The following is a 17,789-nucleotide window of genomic DNA, read 5'->3' on the forward strand; positions in this document are numbered from 1 at the left end:
TTTACAGTAGCCAGGGGGTGAACACAAAGAAGAAAAAGAATACAAAAAAAAAATAATAATTTCCATCAAAAATATAAATGTCTACATACATTAATACATTTAACAGCTTTCTTGTTTATCAGATTGTAAATAGATTTTAGGTATTGCTTAACTTCTGATTTCAAAATAAGAAACAATGTTTTCTAATTGCCATACTTGCATTTATGAATACTTAACTTTGCCAGCAAAAGTTAAAAACAAATTAATCAAATAGTATTCCTTATGGAATGACATGTCATAAGTGTAAAAACCAAATAAAACATTTTCAAAACAAAGTTGAAAGCTGGGCATGATATATTTTCTAACAAACAAACAGGAATCTGCAAATAATTTAGTATTAGTATCAAGCAGAGGTAAATATTCATGCATAACCATTTCCTCTACATCATATATAACCTATACTTTTATTATAGGTGGTCATTTTAGTTCATTTGTTATCTTCTAATTTTATTTATTTGCTTATTTTGTATTTCTTTGTTTCTCTATATGTTACATACATATCAACATACATATGTGGGTTAATTAAATAAGGATGTCTGAGATGATAAAAAGTAGAATCTTTAAAAAATCTAGTTTAATTAAATGTGCCCTGGTCATGGAAACTTATTATTATGCTAAAGTTTTAGTTTCCTACAATGCTATTTCCTTCAGTTTTATAAAACATTGATAACACTTTCCATAAATATTTTGATGTAATGACTCAAAAAAATGTCAAGTGAACTAAACATTTATGTAAAAAGTAGAAAAATAATTTCCTTGCTCCTTAAATACATGTTTTAAGAAATATTTGAATGTTTTCAAGGTAAAACATTTATTCAGAAATGCTTACATATAAAATATCAGCAATTGCATGAAATATATTAAATATTTGTAATAAAATATTAATTAATACAATTAATTTAAATATTACTTTTGCAGACATATAAATCAGTTCAAGTCAAATAAACTACAATATGCACCGAAATGAAAATTCTGGATGTGCTAAAGTGTTATGTAAAGTTACTACTACAGACATAAGCACAGATTGGTTGTGGTTCGCTGTTAATCCTTCTTAAGGATTTATTTTCAAGCGTAGAAGTGGGAAAAGACCACCCAGCCCCTCGATCCACACTCTGGTCTTATAATAAGATGTTCATTTGACCTATTTCACAACTGTGGGACAGCAATGAACAGGTTCTACCACACTGTTTAATTAGAGTCTGTCACCTTTCCCACACTTACTGAAGTCAAGATGTTCATAATGTGGAGTGTTGTATGAATCTGGACCTAGTGTTAAATTTGTTCTATTTACTCTGATGATGCAAGTCAGATCAGAATCAGTTAAATTGCGTCCTATAGGTGTTTTCAGGCAAATAACAATTTGCAGTAAATTTTACAAAGAGCTTTTTACAGTGTAGATCACATGCACTGAAGAACTTTGTATCCATTTAAAAATATCCAAGATCCGCAAAAACATAGTTTGTTTCTTCATGGGAAGAGATTTAGAGAAAGTTAGCAAACTGAACTTTTAACTCCAGAAGACATTAATTGATGCACTGGAGTGGTGTGGATTATTGTGATGTTTTTGGCTGTTTGGACTCTCATTCTGGCGGCACCCATTCACAGCATAGGACCCATTGGTGAGCAAGTGACATACGGCCAAATTTATCCAAATCTGTTTCCATGAAGGAACAACCCCCTCTACATCTTAGATGGCTCAAGGGTGAGTCAATTTCCAATTATAAAGTTTTAAAGTTCAGGTAAACTATTCCTTTAAGAAAGTTTTTATTGAGGCATTTGACACCAAAATCACTTCTAGTGTGGACTTTGACTCAGAACTTCCCTTACAGTTGCTGACACGACCTCCAACTTATCGCGGTCTTATCTATATGTAATCAGAACAGATTCCTAAAACAAATAGTTAGGTACTACAAAATTGCTGTGGGTTTAACCAAACGTACCGCCCTGTTTGTCCACGCGGGGGCGCTGTTTTCCTTTTATACTGACAATGAGAGGCGGCAGCAGCGCAGCATCCCGCATCACACTGAAGGATGCTGGCAACCATGTCTGAAAACACACACACACATATGGCTGACGAGGTGGAAACAGCGATGTAGCTTTCAAGATGCCGTCCCTTTTCGTCCCTCGTTTTTTCTTTTTTATATTTTTGTGCGGTTTTAAAGGGACAGCTGGCAAATCGATCCCTGAAAGGGAAGCTCTCGGTGAGTAGAGAATAATGGGACGCATAGCGGGTCTGGATGAGGGAGTGGTGGGCTATTTTGTGCCCAAAACATCGAGCAAACAAGACAAATGCTACTGCAACATCGTATCATTAGTATGCATCGGTCTATGAATGCTAAACGCTAACTCGGAAACGCAGATTTATATGAATTTCACACTGAATGCATCGCATGGCTTTATAGACAGGAAACAATAAGTGCATATTATTGAGTATCAGCCTTTAGAAATTATATCACAATTTGACATAGCCTTCTCAAGCTTTTTGGCTGCGCGAAATCTTTCTAAACAGCAATTTGTCAATTATGCAAATCTGAGATTTACTAAGGCCCACTGACAGCTCAATATAAGTGTGCTTATATATTACTTCAGCTGTCTTCTGTATGATGGCATGCTATTGTTTCAGAGTGAGCTGTGAATGCTATATGAGAGTTACCTGATATGTTTTTATGAAAACCATGCAGTTGTCTGTGTTCAGATCTTTCTATATGAATTTGGTCTTTTAGTTCATCATATTTTTGGGTTAGAATCTTATGATAGATTTATTATTTTTGAATCCAAACGTGTCTGAAGACGTTCTCGCCATGCATCTGATCATATGTTTTTGTCCCCTTCAGAGGTGCAGGTGAGGGTCCAGGTGTTTGACAGCGGTGATCTTTCACCCCTGGCTAATGCTGCTATTGCCGTTCATGGGAACCAGACTCTGCTGGCACAAAGCAAAGCAGGCAGTGATGGCGTGCAGGTCGTCAGCTTCCTGTACCGCACGGGAACATGGGTAATCATTACGGCATCTCAGAGAGATTACCTCACCAGCTCTGTGCCATGGCACGCCAGCCGTTTACCCTGTGAGTAAACTCTAATGTGAACTGAATTAACTCTGCATATTAAAGTATTAAAGTCACATCTTGTTCAGAATGTTATTTTTCTTGATTTAATGTCATAACGTTCTTTGTTTTCAAATTCTATAAAAATCCTAAAACTTTGTTTATTAAGTGTTAAGTGTAAAAGGCGATGCTGAATAAACTCATATCAAATGTTTAGTCATGCTTAACCCTTATACTGTGCTGAAAAAACTTTAAAAATACCCAATTTACTTTTTATCAAAAATGGCTGGCCTATTGAAAATTTGCTTGTAAATTTCTTATTATGATATTTCTATTCCCAAATCTTGGATTCAATCTTTTTGTCAACCTGTTTTCTCTCAGTTAGCATTAGCTGAGATTTTATATTTCCTTCTGGAACTGATTAATAGTAAGCCTCATTGGTCTGAGCTGATGCATCTCAGTTTTTGAGTGAAAAATGCATTATTTGTGGATAATTGTGGCCATGTTCACTCCAAAACTGAGGTGTGTAAACAAAGATCAAAGAGGCCTATGATCAGTTGAAAAAAGAAAAAAGCCTGTGCTTATTGAAAAAAGTAGATAAAAAGACAGAATCAAACATTTTATCATAATATACAATAAATGTAAGTAATTATTTGTAGGGCAGTCATTTTTGACAGGGAGCACCAACTATAACAAGGTCATCCAATTTATTTATTTATTTTTTTTTTTGGGGGGGGGGGTTTATCATACACGGTGTGAACAAAAATAGTTAGTTTTTGCCCAATGCAATAACATTACCTAGCATTTTCAGGAAAAAGAATAACCTCTCTGTGTCAAAATGACCAGAACACAACATGAGGGTTCAACGGTAGAAAAAAAGATGCAGCCTCAGACTTTTTTGTACCAAACTGTCATTTCATATCTACCATTTGTGAAGGGACATTTAGAATGACATATTTTAACATACTGTTCATGGCATAACAGCCATATATTTCTGTTTTGATTAACTATCTTTTTAACACATCTCTATTTCTCTCTGTTAGTATATGCCTCTGTCAGTCTTTACCTGATGGCCCAGAAGCCCGGCACACTGATACTATATGATGATGTCATCCAGGTGTTTCATGGCTCCCCGAGTAAGAAAACGTCAATGACCATTAAAACAACTTTATATACATACACAAAAACAAGCATGATTATCACCATATTCTTATCAGAAAATATAAGATTATTATTATTATTGCTTATTTTGGGTGTACAAAAATGTGAGAGTTGGCATATGCATGTCCTTAACAAAGTAGTTTTTCCTTCTCACCCACTGTGTGTTTCTATTCATCTATTTTTATGGGCATTTTGGAATATCGCATTAAAAATGCTGGATGGAAATCCCAAGATGCGTAAAAATTCTAAAAATATGCAGAAAAAGCCAATGCGTACATTTGAGTTGGATAAACTTTTTATCTGATAAGAAAAAATGTGCATAGCATTTAGTGCTAGTTTACCAGGAAGTGACGATTTTGTTCTCTTTATTCGCAAGTGTTTTATGCGATATTCAATTTTTGCGCATAAGTGTAAATCGAATCTTTGGATTTAAACTTTGCTATTCAGGCTTTCAGCTTACGTCATCTTGACACTTAAGTTTTTTTTTGCAGCTGTCACCATAGCAACAGCAGAAATATTCTAATTCCATTACAGAATCGTTTGACATCTGAATCTGCTAATTGCTCTAATTCCACTGTAATGATAGGGCGTTTATTGCAGCATAGAAGGCATCTATTGTAAAGTTATCAGTTATGCGCCTCGGAGAGGCTTGCATTTCAGAAAATAATAGAACAAAAGAAGTGAATTGCCTAAGTGGTAACCCAGCTACATTGCACAATCATTACCTTACATTTAGTCATTTTGCAGACACTTATTCAAAGCAAAGATGTCCTATACACACACACACATTGGAAACTGGCATAAGATATTTATATTCCAGAATACATTACTTAGGCTCCCAGGCTTAATAATTTTGTCTATTATGCAATCAGAATATTGTTGGTTTCCACAAAATGCACAATTCTGTGTGTCTTCCAAGGCTCCAAATAATGTGAAATGCATAAAAAAATTCAACCACAAGTGCCTTTGATTTTTCAAGAAAATTAATTTCAATTCATTACGTAGTTTATAAGTTAACTTCTCTAAAAAAAACATATTTATGTTACTTGCCAGTCATTACACTTAATTTTCTATACTGTTTTAATTTCAGGTGGGCGGAGCCAGCCATGGCTGCAGGTTCCAAGGCGGAGCCTACAGTTTAACTCCTCCTACACAGATCTGACTGCAGTTTTAACAACAGCCAGAGACCAGAATGAAATTAACTCATTCCCTTACCCTCTCGCTCTGGAACCAAACAACACAGGTATTAAAAATACTAGAGTCTGTCTTAATAAAGATATTTAAATATTTGAACCATAATTACATGCTCCATAAAAAAACTAAAAAAATATGTAGGAGAGACTTACTAAAAAATATATAGCTATAGATAATACAGTGTATTTATAACGGTGTAAATTGCTTTAAGGAGGAGAGAATGGCTGGACAGATCTAACAACAATAGCAGCGGTCAGCGCACAACTGTTTGACCGTGAGGGTCGAGCGGTTGAGGTCAGCGAGCCAGTTCACATCTCTGTGCCACTGCCTTCTGATACTCGCATACGATCTGCCACCAGCATACCTGTATGGATGTATGACACCAAGACAGGTACGCACAACCTGATTTAGGCACCAAAAAATAGTGTTGGTAACTATGTAAATATTGTCCTATCTGGTATAATGGAAGCAACATGAACATCCTGCATAAACCCTGTCAATGCTAGCTCCTCTTTTTGGGAATAATGCTTTGCATTTTCTCTCTAGGATTATGGGTACGAAACGGAACAGGATTTATCACTCGAGAAGGATCACAGCTCACGTGGGACTTCACTGCCTCCCAGCTTGGCTACTGGACTGCAGCTTTCCGTTCTTCAGCAGGTAAAAGTGGAAAAAAGTGACGTGACATTCAGCCAAGTATGGTGACCCATACTCAGAATTTGTGCTCTGCATTTAACCCATCCAAAGTACACACAAACAGAGCAGTGAACACACACACACACACTGTGAACACAGTAACATACTTGAATGCAATTGCACTACATGCAACAATATACACACTTGTACCTCCTTAACTCAAACACAATTACATGCAGACATGCTAATCAGGCTTTATCTTTGAACACTAGGCTCAAGTTTGTCTCACCCAGGCCTGAGGGACATCACTGCCTACCATACCTTCTTCCTCCTGTCTATCTTGGGATCTCTTGCTTTGCTTGTACTAGTCTTGCTTTGTGTTCTACTTTATTATTGCAGGTATGTGCTAGTTTGTCTGAATTATGTGTACTTAAAAGTAGCATAGGCTCAGAGGAAAGACATGCCTCTATTTTGATTGTGCTTTTGGTGCCTATCACTGGGCATTTCACTTTGAAAGTTGTTTGAAACATGCAAGAAGCAACATAATACCCTTTTGAAGAACTGTCACCACAGGCATGTTTTCCCTCTGAGCCTGGGTTGATTATAAGCTATATTTCACAAGATTACAGCAAATGACTCACTGAGAGTGTTTTTTCTAAATGTCAACATCCGTTTTCCAGACGAAGATGTCTGAAGCCCCGACGGCAGCAGAAACAGGTTCAAGCTCCATCAGCTCTGAACGGATCCAAGCGGGACCAAGGCACCTCCATGTCCCATTTGAACCTCATCTGTGGTGGCCATGTTGAATCTGCCTCCTCCAATGGCAACTTGGACGCCAACAAATCCGAAGGATCCCCATCCCATGCCTTCAAGGGTGCTCGGGATGAGTTTACCAGGCACATTCCTGCCCATAAGCTTCGACATTCCTCTAAGACCAAGCAGTCTAAAGGAGCCCAAAAGAATGCAGAGAGTTTCCCCATGAAGGTACATCGTTCCACAGATACAAGCAATCTGGATAGCAATCTTATACATGATGAATATGGACGCAACTATAGCCCTGACGACAAGGATAACGAGTATCGCCGGAGGCACGTTGTCAATGATAACCGTGGCTACACATCCGACCCACCTTCTCCACCAATTGTGGACAAGCCACCGGAGTATTCGCAGGTTCTGCAAGGGCCGGATCACCTCGCTCGCCCAACATCACTCAACACACAACCAGGTCAAATTATATTCTGCAGCTCACTGGATCAGATGAAGGAGAACATGTACCGTTCCATGGTACCAACTCTTGTGATCCCGGCCCACTACATGAGGTTTTCATCCGAGTTTGGTGCCACAGATCAGGGTAAAGATGGGGCAAATCAAGCAGACCGTGATGGACACAGTTCACAAGGTGCCAACAGTGGGATTCAAGGCCAAAACCACCAAAACCAAACCCCTGGTTCAGGCCATGCAGAAGCCCAGCAAGGTGATTCTCCAGCAGGCTCTGATGAGAGTGTTTGGACCCCCGGTGGAACACCAGCTCCAGTTCACATACCTGTTTTATTTAATGACTCCACCATCTCCCAAATGAACGGGGAGCTGCAAGCGCTCACTGAGAAGAAGCTTCTGGAACTGGGGGTGAAGCAACACCCTCGTGCTTGGTTCATATCACTCGATGGACGTGCCAATGCTCATGTGCGCCACTCATACATAGATGTAGGTGCTGATCTCAGCCACAGTGGAACACATAGTGGCAACCACAGCGCCCAAAGCACGTTGAGCGCTCCTGCCGGGAGTAGCAAGGACCGTAACATAGATACAAGTTTCCAACCCACCCAACATGAGCGCAAGTCCACATCCAGTCGCAAGAACAAAGAGGAACACTATGGAAGCGGGCGTAAGGGCCATGGAGGAAGCAGTTCCAACAGTACAAGAGGCGGGAAACACTACTCCAAACCAACCTACCATGACCCTCTGGACCTAAGTGGAGGAGTGAAGCCGCATGGGAGCCAGTTCACCACTGGAAAACCCATTGACCCCTCTTTTGGATGACGGTCCTGAGGATCCAAGGGGGTCTTCAATGCCGAAGAGGGGTCGAAGCCGGGGGAACAGCTCACGTAGTAGCAACAGCGAAACACAGCGTGACTCTGTCACCAGCCCAGAAGATGACAACGACTTGGATGATAAGGATGAGAACAAGAAGAGTCCCTGGCAGCGCATTGAAGAGCGCCCCCTAATGGTTTTTCATCCCAAGAAGTAGAGTGAGAAATCAATCCCACTAGCTGCCTTTGAATAACTGGACTATCTAGAGATGTGTTCAAATTGATAATGACTAATGACCCAGTGATATTTTTACAGACCGACTATTTGTGTCGTTATAATTTGATAGAAGTTACCAAAATGATTGGTGCGCCATTGAATTATAATTTTTTTTTGTCTTTCTATGACAACGTACTTTCACTGATCAATTTGAATGCACCTCAGGGGTCAAAGAACACAAATTTGGTGGCATCATACCATCTTAGTGTTTTGCACAACAAGAATCACATTAAATTCAAGACTAGTTATAGTGAAAGTGAAGTGACATTCAGCCAAGTATGGTGACCCATACTCAGAATTTGTTCTCTGCATTCAACCCATCCGAAGTTCACACACACAGCAGTGAACACACACAAAAACCATGAACACACACCCGGAGCAGTGGTGCAGTCATTTATGCTGTGGCACCCGGGGAGCATTTGGAGGTTCGGTGTCTTGCTCAAGGGCACCTAAGTCGTGGTATTGCCAGCCCAAGACTCAAACCCACAACCCTTGGGTTAGGAGTCAAACTCTCTAACCACTAGTCCACGACTTCCCTAAGAAGAGAAGAATGCCATTGCATTTGGAGGAACACAAGATATCAAACATCTGGGCAAGTTCATTAAAATAAAGCACAACACATCATGCTGGTTTACAACAGGAAGACTTTATCTTACAGTCCACAAAAACATTATCTTACTGTTCCTCTATTTCCATACCAATTAGACTCAAACAAACGATTGCATCCAAAAGTACCCAAGTACCTTTTCATTCTCAACGGCTTGGTGATAGACTTTTTCAATGGATGGCTTTCTCTAAAGCTTGAGTCTTCAATATGTTGGGATCAAGAACTTGATGTTTTCCAAGAAGTCTTGTAAAACTTTTAGATTCCCATTTTCTTATGTTCTTATGCAGTATATTCCTTGGTATCTCGTCCCAACTTGCCGTTCTTCTACCTTCGAAATTCATTATTTTGATGTCAATTAAAATTTTCCTTCAATCTTTCATACTATTTCATATTTTTTGTGCAGTGCTAATCTGAAATTTACAGTTCAAGTTTCAAACATTCCACATTTTTTACTGTTTGTCCTTAAGTAGATTAAAATAAGAAGGTTTAAAGTTTACATTTATGTGATATTATAGCAATTTCTATGTTATTACACATTGCATTTTTTATTTATTGTATGATATGTTATGCCATACGACATCTTCCACTCCAGTGTGGTTTTTGAATATAATCTTTAAAAATGTGATAGGCCTAAACTTAGCATTAGTTGCATTAAAGTGCAGATTTGTATAGGAAAAGCTGATTCCGAACTGGGCCCCAATCTCACTTACAATGAAAAAGCATTGACTGTGATACAGTAGATATGAATGTATGTTCACCACAGTTAGCATTTTCAGTCCAGCTTTTCATTTGTTTAAAAGAGAGCCATTAGAATTTTGTGTATATGTATGATAGCCTTTATGTGCATGAGAAAACTAATATAGGACAACAGATTTTTTTAAGCGTACAAATTAAAATAGACACTATCAAAGCATGAAGGTGGATAATAGGTGCATCTGCTACAGATGCCTGATAGGAAGAAATTTGCCAAAATTTAAAATGAAATATTATATGCCAGTTTACAGGCCAGTGTTTGGCTAATATTTCCATCCGAACTATCCCATGCACTGTTAATATTCACATTGTCTGCATTGCATTGACTGTGATAAAATTATGACTTTAAAAAAAGAAAAAAAGCCATTCAGATATTAAAAGCTCATAATTTATGACACTTTTCTATTATTTTTCCCATCATTAAAGACATGACATGTTATTTATGAAGCAACATTTTATGAATAATTAAGACCATAAGGAGCATGAAGGCTGAGAGCTATTTGATGACTATCAAACATAATACAAAGAGACTTGAACTAAAATAGCTCTGCTCATGCTGCTCTGGTGCCAATCACATGTAGAGCAGTGATTAATGCTGTCTCTTGTGATGATTGTCAACTTGACACTACTGTTGCAACATGCCTCATATGTGTGTCAGTCGTTTCTCAACCCTTCATAACTTCCTTATAATAACTGAAACATATATAACTGGAACCGAGATTAAGTACTGGATTATTTTATACTAAGCTGGCGATTAAGAGTGAGACTTAACATCTAGTGTATGATTTAGTGGTGGAATTCTTAAGAGGATTTTAGTTTGTTTTATATTATATACTTGGTGCTGAAACCCTTAACTTTACATACTGACCCACAATTTCACTGATTTTACATTTGCACACTCTTTTTAGAACGAGTTTCACTCACTAGAACTGAAATCAAAGCCATTCTCTTCCTCTGTCTGTTTATATTTTGTTCACAGCCTGTGGGTAAAGTTTCACCGGAAATCTCGATATGCCTTTGTCAGTGTACATTTGTCATGTGATGTGGTGCTCTGAAACACATTTCCCTCTGTACTGTGTAAATATTTCTCTCTCTGACTGAATATGAATATGACTCTGATGATAGTATGATGTTGTTTCCATTGTGCACAACAGCTTTGCTTAATTGTTCTACAATCAAGTCAGACGGACCTTTTGCAATTTTATAATTTGTTCATAATATCCTAGGGGGAAAAATATCACATGTGAAATGGACTGTTTCACTTCTGACGTGTCCGAAAGTCATGTGCTGTACAATAAAGAAATTCAATTTCTCCTGCATTTCTGTTTTTAATAAAAACAAAACTCAAAGTAATCCTGCATTTTCATACATGGCAAATTGTGTAATTTCCTATTTTTATTATAACTATTAGTATTAATAGTTTAGAACTTTTAGGCATTTTTAATTTGTACTGGTTAAACTAAATAAAGGCCAAAGGTCATTATAAAAATGTAAAAATGTATTTATTAAAAATAAAACTCATTAAAAGAGTAAATTCACTTCAGTTAGTGATAAAGAAATATATGACCTACCCACATTCACAAGCTTTTTTTGTAGTAAAGTCTGGCATGATCTTTGGAGATGTTTGATCCTTTAATTTTCTTGGGGAAAAAATACATATACTTCAATAAATATACAATTTTACACTTCAATTAAAACAAAACTTAAGGGACAATAATTAGATTTATTATCATACACCAGGTCTGAAAATGACCTTGTCCTCTTGCCTACTAAAAAAAAAAAAATAAACACATTTTATAGATATATATTTGTACCTTTTTATCCCTATGGGGTACATATTGTTACCTTAAAGGTACATATAGCTTTGTACTTTGTGGTATATAGCTCTATCATCTGATTAAACACAGTCAGAGTTGTTAATAATAGTCATTATGCTCACTAGAAAACTAGACGCAGTGTGTTCAAACAAGATTAACTGGTTTTAGGTTGACCATCTTTGTTCTATCCAAAACATTGTTTGTTTAAGAAGTAGAATTGATTCATTGTCTACAAGCGTAGAGAAATGACATAAGAAAACCACACATTGTGTTGGATGAAATCATTAACCAAATGTCAAAATAGTGCAAGATTTTTCAAGATAGCCTCTTGGAGATCTATTATTTCTGCTCTTGTCTGTCATTGCATAAATAACAAAGATGGCATTAAACCAGTTTGTTGGTTCAGGTAGGTGTTTAGCAATCATTAAAAAAAGGATGGAAATGTAGACGTTTTACTTAAAAACTTGCAGAATCTTATCCTCCTTTATAAAATCGTCATGTATTTCAAAACAGGGTTGTCGTTGCGCTCCAGGCCGCGTGGCGGCGCTTGTTTGACGCGTTAAAATCGTTTACAAAGGAAGTAGAGGAAGAGAGACTGTACGTTCAAAGCGCACAGGTCAATGTTATGAACACAAATAATGGGATTATATTTATCTAGCATTATTATAGAGCCCTCAGACCCTTTAAATACTTGCTATTAACTAGCATATTGTGTTTTGAAATTCGTCTCTGTTTTTTTTGTATATCTATGCAGAAACGCGTTTATAATTTCTGTTTCCAGTTTATGAAGTAGGTCATTGCTGTTGGGTAAGTGCGTCTTCTGTATATTTTTAACATTTTTAAATGTCAGTGCTGTTTATTAACGTCATTAGTCACATTATTACTGTGGTATGGGTGATTTTTAACCCAAGCAAAATGTAACTGAAGTTTTACCACTTAATGTGATAAACATAACAAGACATTTATCATTATGAAGTTATTATTGAAATTAGAAATGTTGTTTGAATCTAGATGACCGATTAATCGTGTATTTACATATTTATGTGCCCGAATTTTAATTGAAGTTCCAGTAAAGGCCGCTAGAAGGCGCCAAAGACCAACATTCATCAGTCACATACTGTATAATAATTAGATGTTAGAGGGTAAATAACTATGATTTGTGTGTTTCAGTATGTTTCTTGTGGGGTTAACTGGAGGCATTGCCTCAGGGAAGAGCACAGTGTCTTCTCAGCTGAAAGAACTGGGCTGTCCTGTCATCGATGCGGATGTGGTGGCCCGGAAAGGTGTTTAGTGCTTGTTAGTCCTTAGTGTATTATAACATTATTTAGTAAAGTAATTCATAGGATTTTGTGGTTTGAAAAAAAGAAGAAAAGAAAAAAAGGTAGGCAGCATGTAGAAAATTTACTTGAAATAATGTTTTTTTTTTTTAAGATAACAAATTAATGAAAAAAAATTCAATACCATTTAATTGTAAAAATTTAAATAAATTTAGTAAGTGTGTATTCTAGATTCATTTTTTATAGTTTAAATATTAAATCAATATATAAATGTAATTTATAATGTGTATCGATTTTTATTTAATTGAATAATAAAAAATAATGAATTTTTGTTTATTGAAAAAAAAAATGTACACACATACACTAAATGATTTAAAATTGGTAAAAATAATATAGTTCGGATTAATACATATTTTATAAAATATTTAATATATATTTTTAGATAAAATAATATTAAAATAATAAAAAATATTGATTTAATGATATTATTTATTTAATATAAATTGATTTATTTAATCAGTGCTTTAATTGTGTGATTTTTCTTTGTGTATCAGTGGTGGAGCCCCAGAGTCCAGCGTACAGACTGATCGTGCAGCATTTTGGACGTGAAATTTTGTTAGACAATGGCGAGATTGACAGACAGAAACTGGGGCAGATCATCTTCTCCAGCCCCGAGAAACGAAAACTTCTCAACTCCATCACACACCCAGAAATACACAAAGAAATGTTCAAACAAATACTGCTGTACTTCCTTAAAGGTATACTCACACATGCACATAATCAAACAGAGAATGATAAAAGTGTAGCAAAATCTCCTGAACTAATGTTTATTGCTGGTTGATCTTTAGGCTACAGATATGTGGTTTTGGATGTGCCGCTGCTTTTCGAAACACGACGCCTCACTCGTTTCCTAACACACACGGTTGTCGTTTACTGGTATGATGTTTTTTCTCTCTTCCATTTTCCTTGTTTTCATAAATATAAGTCAGACCGGGTTGTGTGATACTGTAGTTTTTAAAGCAAATAAAGGGTCTTTCAGTGTTATTTTAGAATTATTTATTAAGTTTCTTTTATTACTTGTTTACATTTTATATTATTTATTTACAATTTATTTTAAATTCAGCTTTTCAGGGAAGGACTTTGTTTTTCTTTAATGGAATATTTATTTAACTTTTTAATTTACTATTGTAATATTAAATTTTTAATGGTTTTAACTAATTTAACAGTAATAAGCCTGGTCTCTTCAGCTCATGTGTCTGTATTTGGGCAGTGACCCGGCGACGCAGCTGTCCCGTCTCATGCAGAGGGACGGTTTGAGTCAGGAGGAGGCCGAGCAGAGGATCGGCGCTCAGATGCCCCTCAAAGAGAAGCGTGGACTCGCCAGTCATGTGATCGAGAACTCGGGCTCTCGTGAGGACACTCACAGACAGGTGCTGCGGCTGCACACCAAGCTCGAGGACTCCATGGAGTTCCTGGTCATCAGGGCCATCGCCGTTGCAGCCGTCGCCGGGCTCGGCGGTCTGTTTTTATGTACAGTCAGACTGCTGGTCTCTTAGCAAACATACTGAAATGCTTCCACAACAACGGCAATAGGACTTAAAGGGATAGTGCACCCATAAATCTACATTCTGTCAACATTTGCTCATTATATGCGGTCTTCTTTCTTCTGTGGAAGTGTGTGGACAGTGTTCCACAGAAGAAAGTAAAGTCCTATAGGTTTGTAACAATGTGAATAAATGATGACAGAATTTACATTTTTCAGTAAAGAAACGATTTTATATGCTAACATAGGTTTTTGTTGTCTAAATCATTTTTATGTGATGTTTAACCTAACTTTGTTGTTGATATTCTGACCTCACCACCGTCAGCCTGAGCTACATAAAGAGCCACATTTACGTTATTTGATTTGCACAGGCTGCGTTACTATAATCAACACAATTATTGTGATATTAGTCCTAAATGTAACACTGTATAAAATGGAACTATGACAACAATGCTTCTTTTTTAACTCGAAACACGTTTGTTTAATTCTGAATTCATGCATACATGGACTGAATGTATTGATGTCTTCTGCTGCTCTTTGTTAATATCAGATATTTTTATCTATATCTGAATTAAAAAAATGTCACAACTTGAATTGTTGCAGCAAATTCATTTTTTGTTATGCTTAATGACTCATCCAGTGATATGCATGTCTAAAAAAAAAAAAAAAAAATCACATTTGCAGATTTTCAGGATTATGCAAAATAGTTTCCCACACTTGTTAAAAGCAGTGTATCATTATACTAAATAAAACTAATTCTTAATAATAGATTATTATTATTATTTTTCACCATACTAATACTAATTATTTACATTCTATAAATATATAAATAACATTTATTTTACGTATTGGTTTTAGTTTAGTTAAAATCTAATTAAAAAAATTAAGTAATACAAGTTAAATGTAAGTGTAAGGTAAGTAATGCGGGTAATTAAGAATCAATAAATATATATATATAAACCTTAATAAATAAAAAAACATGACAACTAAAACTTTGGTTAAACAAAAACTGAACAACAGCTAATTCAATTCTAACATTAAACTATAAAATAAAATAACTGGTAAAATGTGTTAACCTGCAGCTTTTACCTAATTCAACAACAACGACAAGAAGTGTGTAGGTATAGACTGCTGTATTTAGGTTGGTTCAGTAATGTTTAATAAATACCGTGAATAATATTTTGACATAATTTAGTAATTAATTTCAGTGCATATGCATTTTTTAAAGCAATTTTTAACTCTCTTAGGCAACAGGTTTTGTTGCTGCAGCTCCATTTTTTTAGAGCGTTTATGTTCGTCTCGCTGTGTAAACATGAGCAATATACATGTACATCAGCCGGACACACAGACAGATATGACAGTTATGAGTTCTCTCTCTGTCTTCTTCACTCAGTCCTTCATCTTTAGGGTTGGCCTGTGGTGATGTTCTCTGTCTTTAATAAGCTGTTCTTATGCTAACACAGAGTGACGCGGGCCAGCGGCCCTGCACAGTAAGACCTCTCTCTGTGTGTGTGTGTGTGTGTGTGTGTGAGAGAGATGGTCAAGGTTTTAAGATTGTGCATCTGTCATTATGCAATGGATAGAGATTGTGTGTGTGTGTGTGTGTGTGTGTGTGTGTGTGTGTGTGTGTGTGTGAATGCAGTCCTGTCAGAGCACTTTAGTCTGAAACAAACATAATCAAGTGTCTGCATATCAAGAGCTAAAGTATCTAGAGTGAAAAGTAAACTTTTTGAACACTGTCACTTTGAGAAATGTTATGGGTGAAATTACCAGAAACATCTCAAAAATCACAAGTAACTAAAAAATGAGTTTTTTTTGGCATAACATTTTAAAAAACATTTTTAGTACCACATATGTGTGTGTGTATATATATATATATATATATATATATATATTTTTTTTTTTTTTAAGTAATGATGCTGAAAATACAGCTGCGCATCATAAGAATAAATTATAATAAATTATAAATCTCCCAGGGAAAATTTCCTTGTTGTATCAAAAATAAATAAATAAAAAAGTTCTTTTATTGCTCATAAAAGAACTTTGCAACAATTGTGTCACACCCCACTGATATGATTAGCACTTCAAAGAACTTTGTGTGGTGTCCTGATTGTGACCATGCATTTGTTTCTGCCAAAAACCTTCTGTGTTATAGTCCCATTTTATCAGCTCCTAACTTGTCTTTGCCTTTCAAGCTATAAGTTGACGTAAGATGATCCTGTCTGTTATTTTACCAAGAAGTTTTTGAAGTCTCAACAAAACTATAGTATCATCGAAAAGGAAGCTCTGGCATTAGTAATGGCACTCAGGCATTTTGAAGTCTATGTTGGAGGTAGTTGTACCTCTCGTGTTGTTTACACTGACCATAACCCTCTTGTCTTCCTGTCTGGAACCAACGTCCTGTTTTGTGGTATTAAAGCAGTTAAAGGGTTAGTTCAGCCAAAAAGGAAAATTATGTCATTAATAACTCACCCTCATGTCGTTCCAAACCCGTGAGACCTCCGTTTATCTTCAGAACAGAGTTTAAGATATTTCAGATTTAGTCCGAGAGCTCTCAGTCCCTCCATTGAAACTGTGTGTACGGTATACTGTCCATGTCCAGAAAGGTAAGAAAAACATCATCAAAGTAGTCCATGTGACATCAGACGGTCGGTTAGAATTTGTTGAAGCATCGAAAATACATCTTGGTCCAAAAATAGCAAAAACTACGACTTTATTCAGCATTGTCTTCTCTTCCGTGTCTGTTGTGAGCATGTTCTGCTGACGTGTTATCTTTGTTATTTGCCACATCAGAAAACACATCAGCAGCGTCATACGTCATCAGCGCCATGAACGCACTCACAACAGACCAGTGGTGGACTTAAGTACATTTTTCAAATATCTGTAGGCTGGAGTAGTTTTATTTTGAGTAACTTTTACTTTTACTTCACTACATTCCAAAGCATAAGATCGTACTTTTAACTTAACTACATTTCATAAAACATATCGTTACTCCCTATAATATATCACGTGCTCCGACACGCAGAAGCCGTGTCTGATTCATCATGAACGAACTGAGTCTTTTCAAAATAAACTTTAATCGGATCGCGAATCGCACCAAACGATTCGTTTAGGAATTAGAATGATCCCATAGCAGATGTTCTGGAGTCGACCACTCACTGATTCAAATGAACCGTTTAGTGCGAGTCTCCAGAAGTAAGAACCGGCAGATCTTGTGAACGTGCGTGCGTCTGATGTTGCTAAAAGTTATTAATGTCGAAATTTAGGATGAATTATTGTAACTCAAAATCATATTTAGGTCAAAAAAATATATCTTGACTCCATATAGTGGTTATTTTGGAAAAAATCCCAGGTATTTTGAGCAGTAGGATTATATTAAAAAAAAAAGTGCTAATATAAAATTAAATTAGCCTA

The 17,789-nt window shown here is 36.3% G+C and overlaps 1 protein-coding gene and 1 pseudogene across 1 annotated transcript; both read left to right on the plus strand.

Moving 5' to 3' along the window:
- Nucleotides 1-2,040: 2,040 nt before the first annotated feature.
- LOC113042111 (protein FAM171A2-like) lies at nt 2,041-8,730 on the plus strand (annotated as a pseudogene).
- Nucleotides 8,731-12,166: 3,436 nt separating this feature from the next.
- LOC113042114 (dephospho-CoA kinase domain-containing protein-like) lies at nt 12,167-14,969 on the plus strand. The gene is made up of 5 exons (XM_026200696.1): nt 12,167-12,362; nt 12,726-12,838; nt 13,387-13,590; nt 13,681-13,768; nt 14,103-14,969. Exons 2-5 carry the CDS (start codon nt 12,727-12,729, stop codon nt 14,386-14,388), a joined length of 690 nt encoding a protein of 229 aa, XP_026056481.1. The 5' UTR covers nt 12,167-12,362; nt 12,726; the 3' UTR covers nt 14,389-14,969.
- The last annotated feature ends 2,820 nt before the right edge of the window (nt 14,970-17,789 follow it).

This window comes from Carassius auratus, chromosome 24, assembly GCF_003368295.1.
Source record: "Carassius auratus strain Wakin chromosome 24, ASM336829v1, whole genome shotgun sequence".
Taxonomy (NCBI): Eukaryota; Metazoa; Chordata; class Actinopteri; order Cypriniformes; family Cyprinidae; genus Carassius; species Carassius auratus.

What these genes read in the sequence shown, in the direction of transcription:
- LOC113042114 (XM_026200696.1), top strand. Translation starts at nt 12,727, where the DNA reads ATGTTTCTTGTGGGGTTAACTGGAGGCATTGCCTCAGGGAAGAGCACA. An exon ending in GGATGTGGTGGCCCGGAAAG is followed by an intron (nt 12,839 to 13,386) that starts GTGTTTAGTGCT and finishes TTTGTGTATCAG; the next exon opens with TGGTGGAGCCCCAGAGTCCA. An exon ending in ACTGCTGTACTTCCTTAAAG is followed by an intron (nt 13,591 to 13,680) that starts GTATACTCACAC and finishes GTTGATCTTTAG; the next exon opens with GCTACAGATATGTGGTTTTG.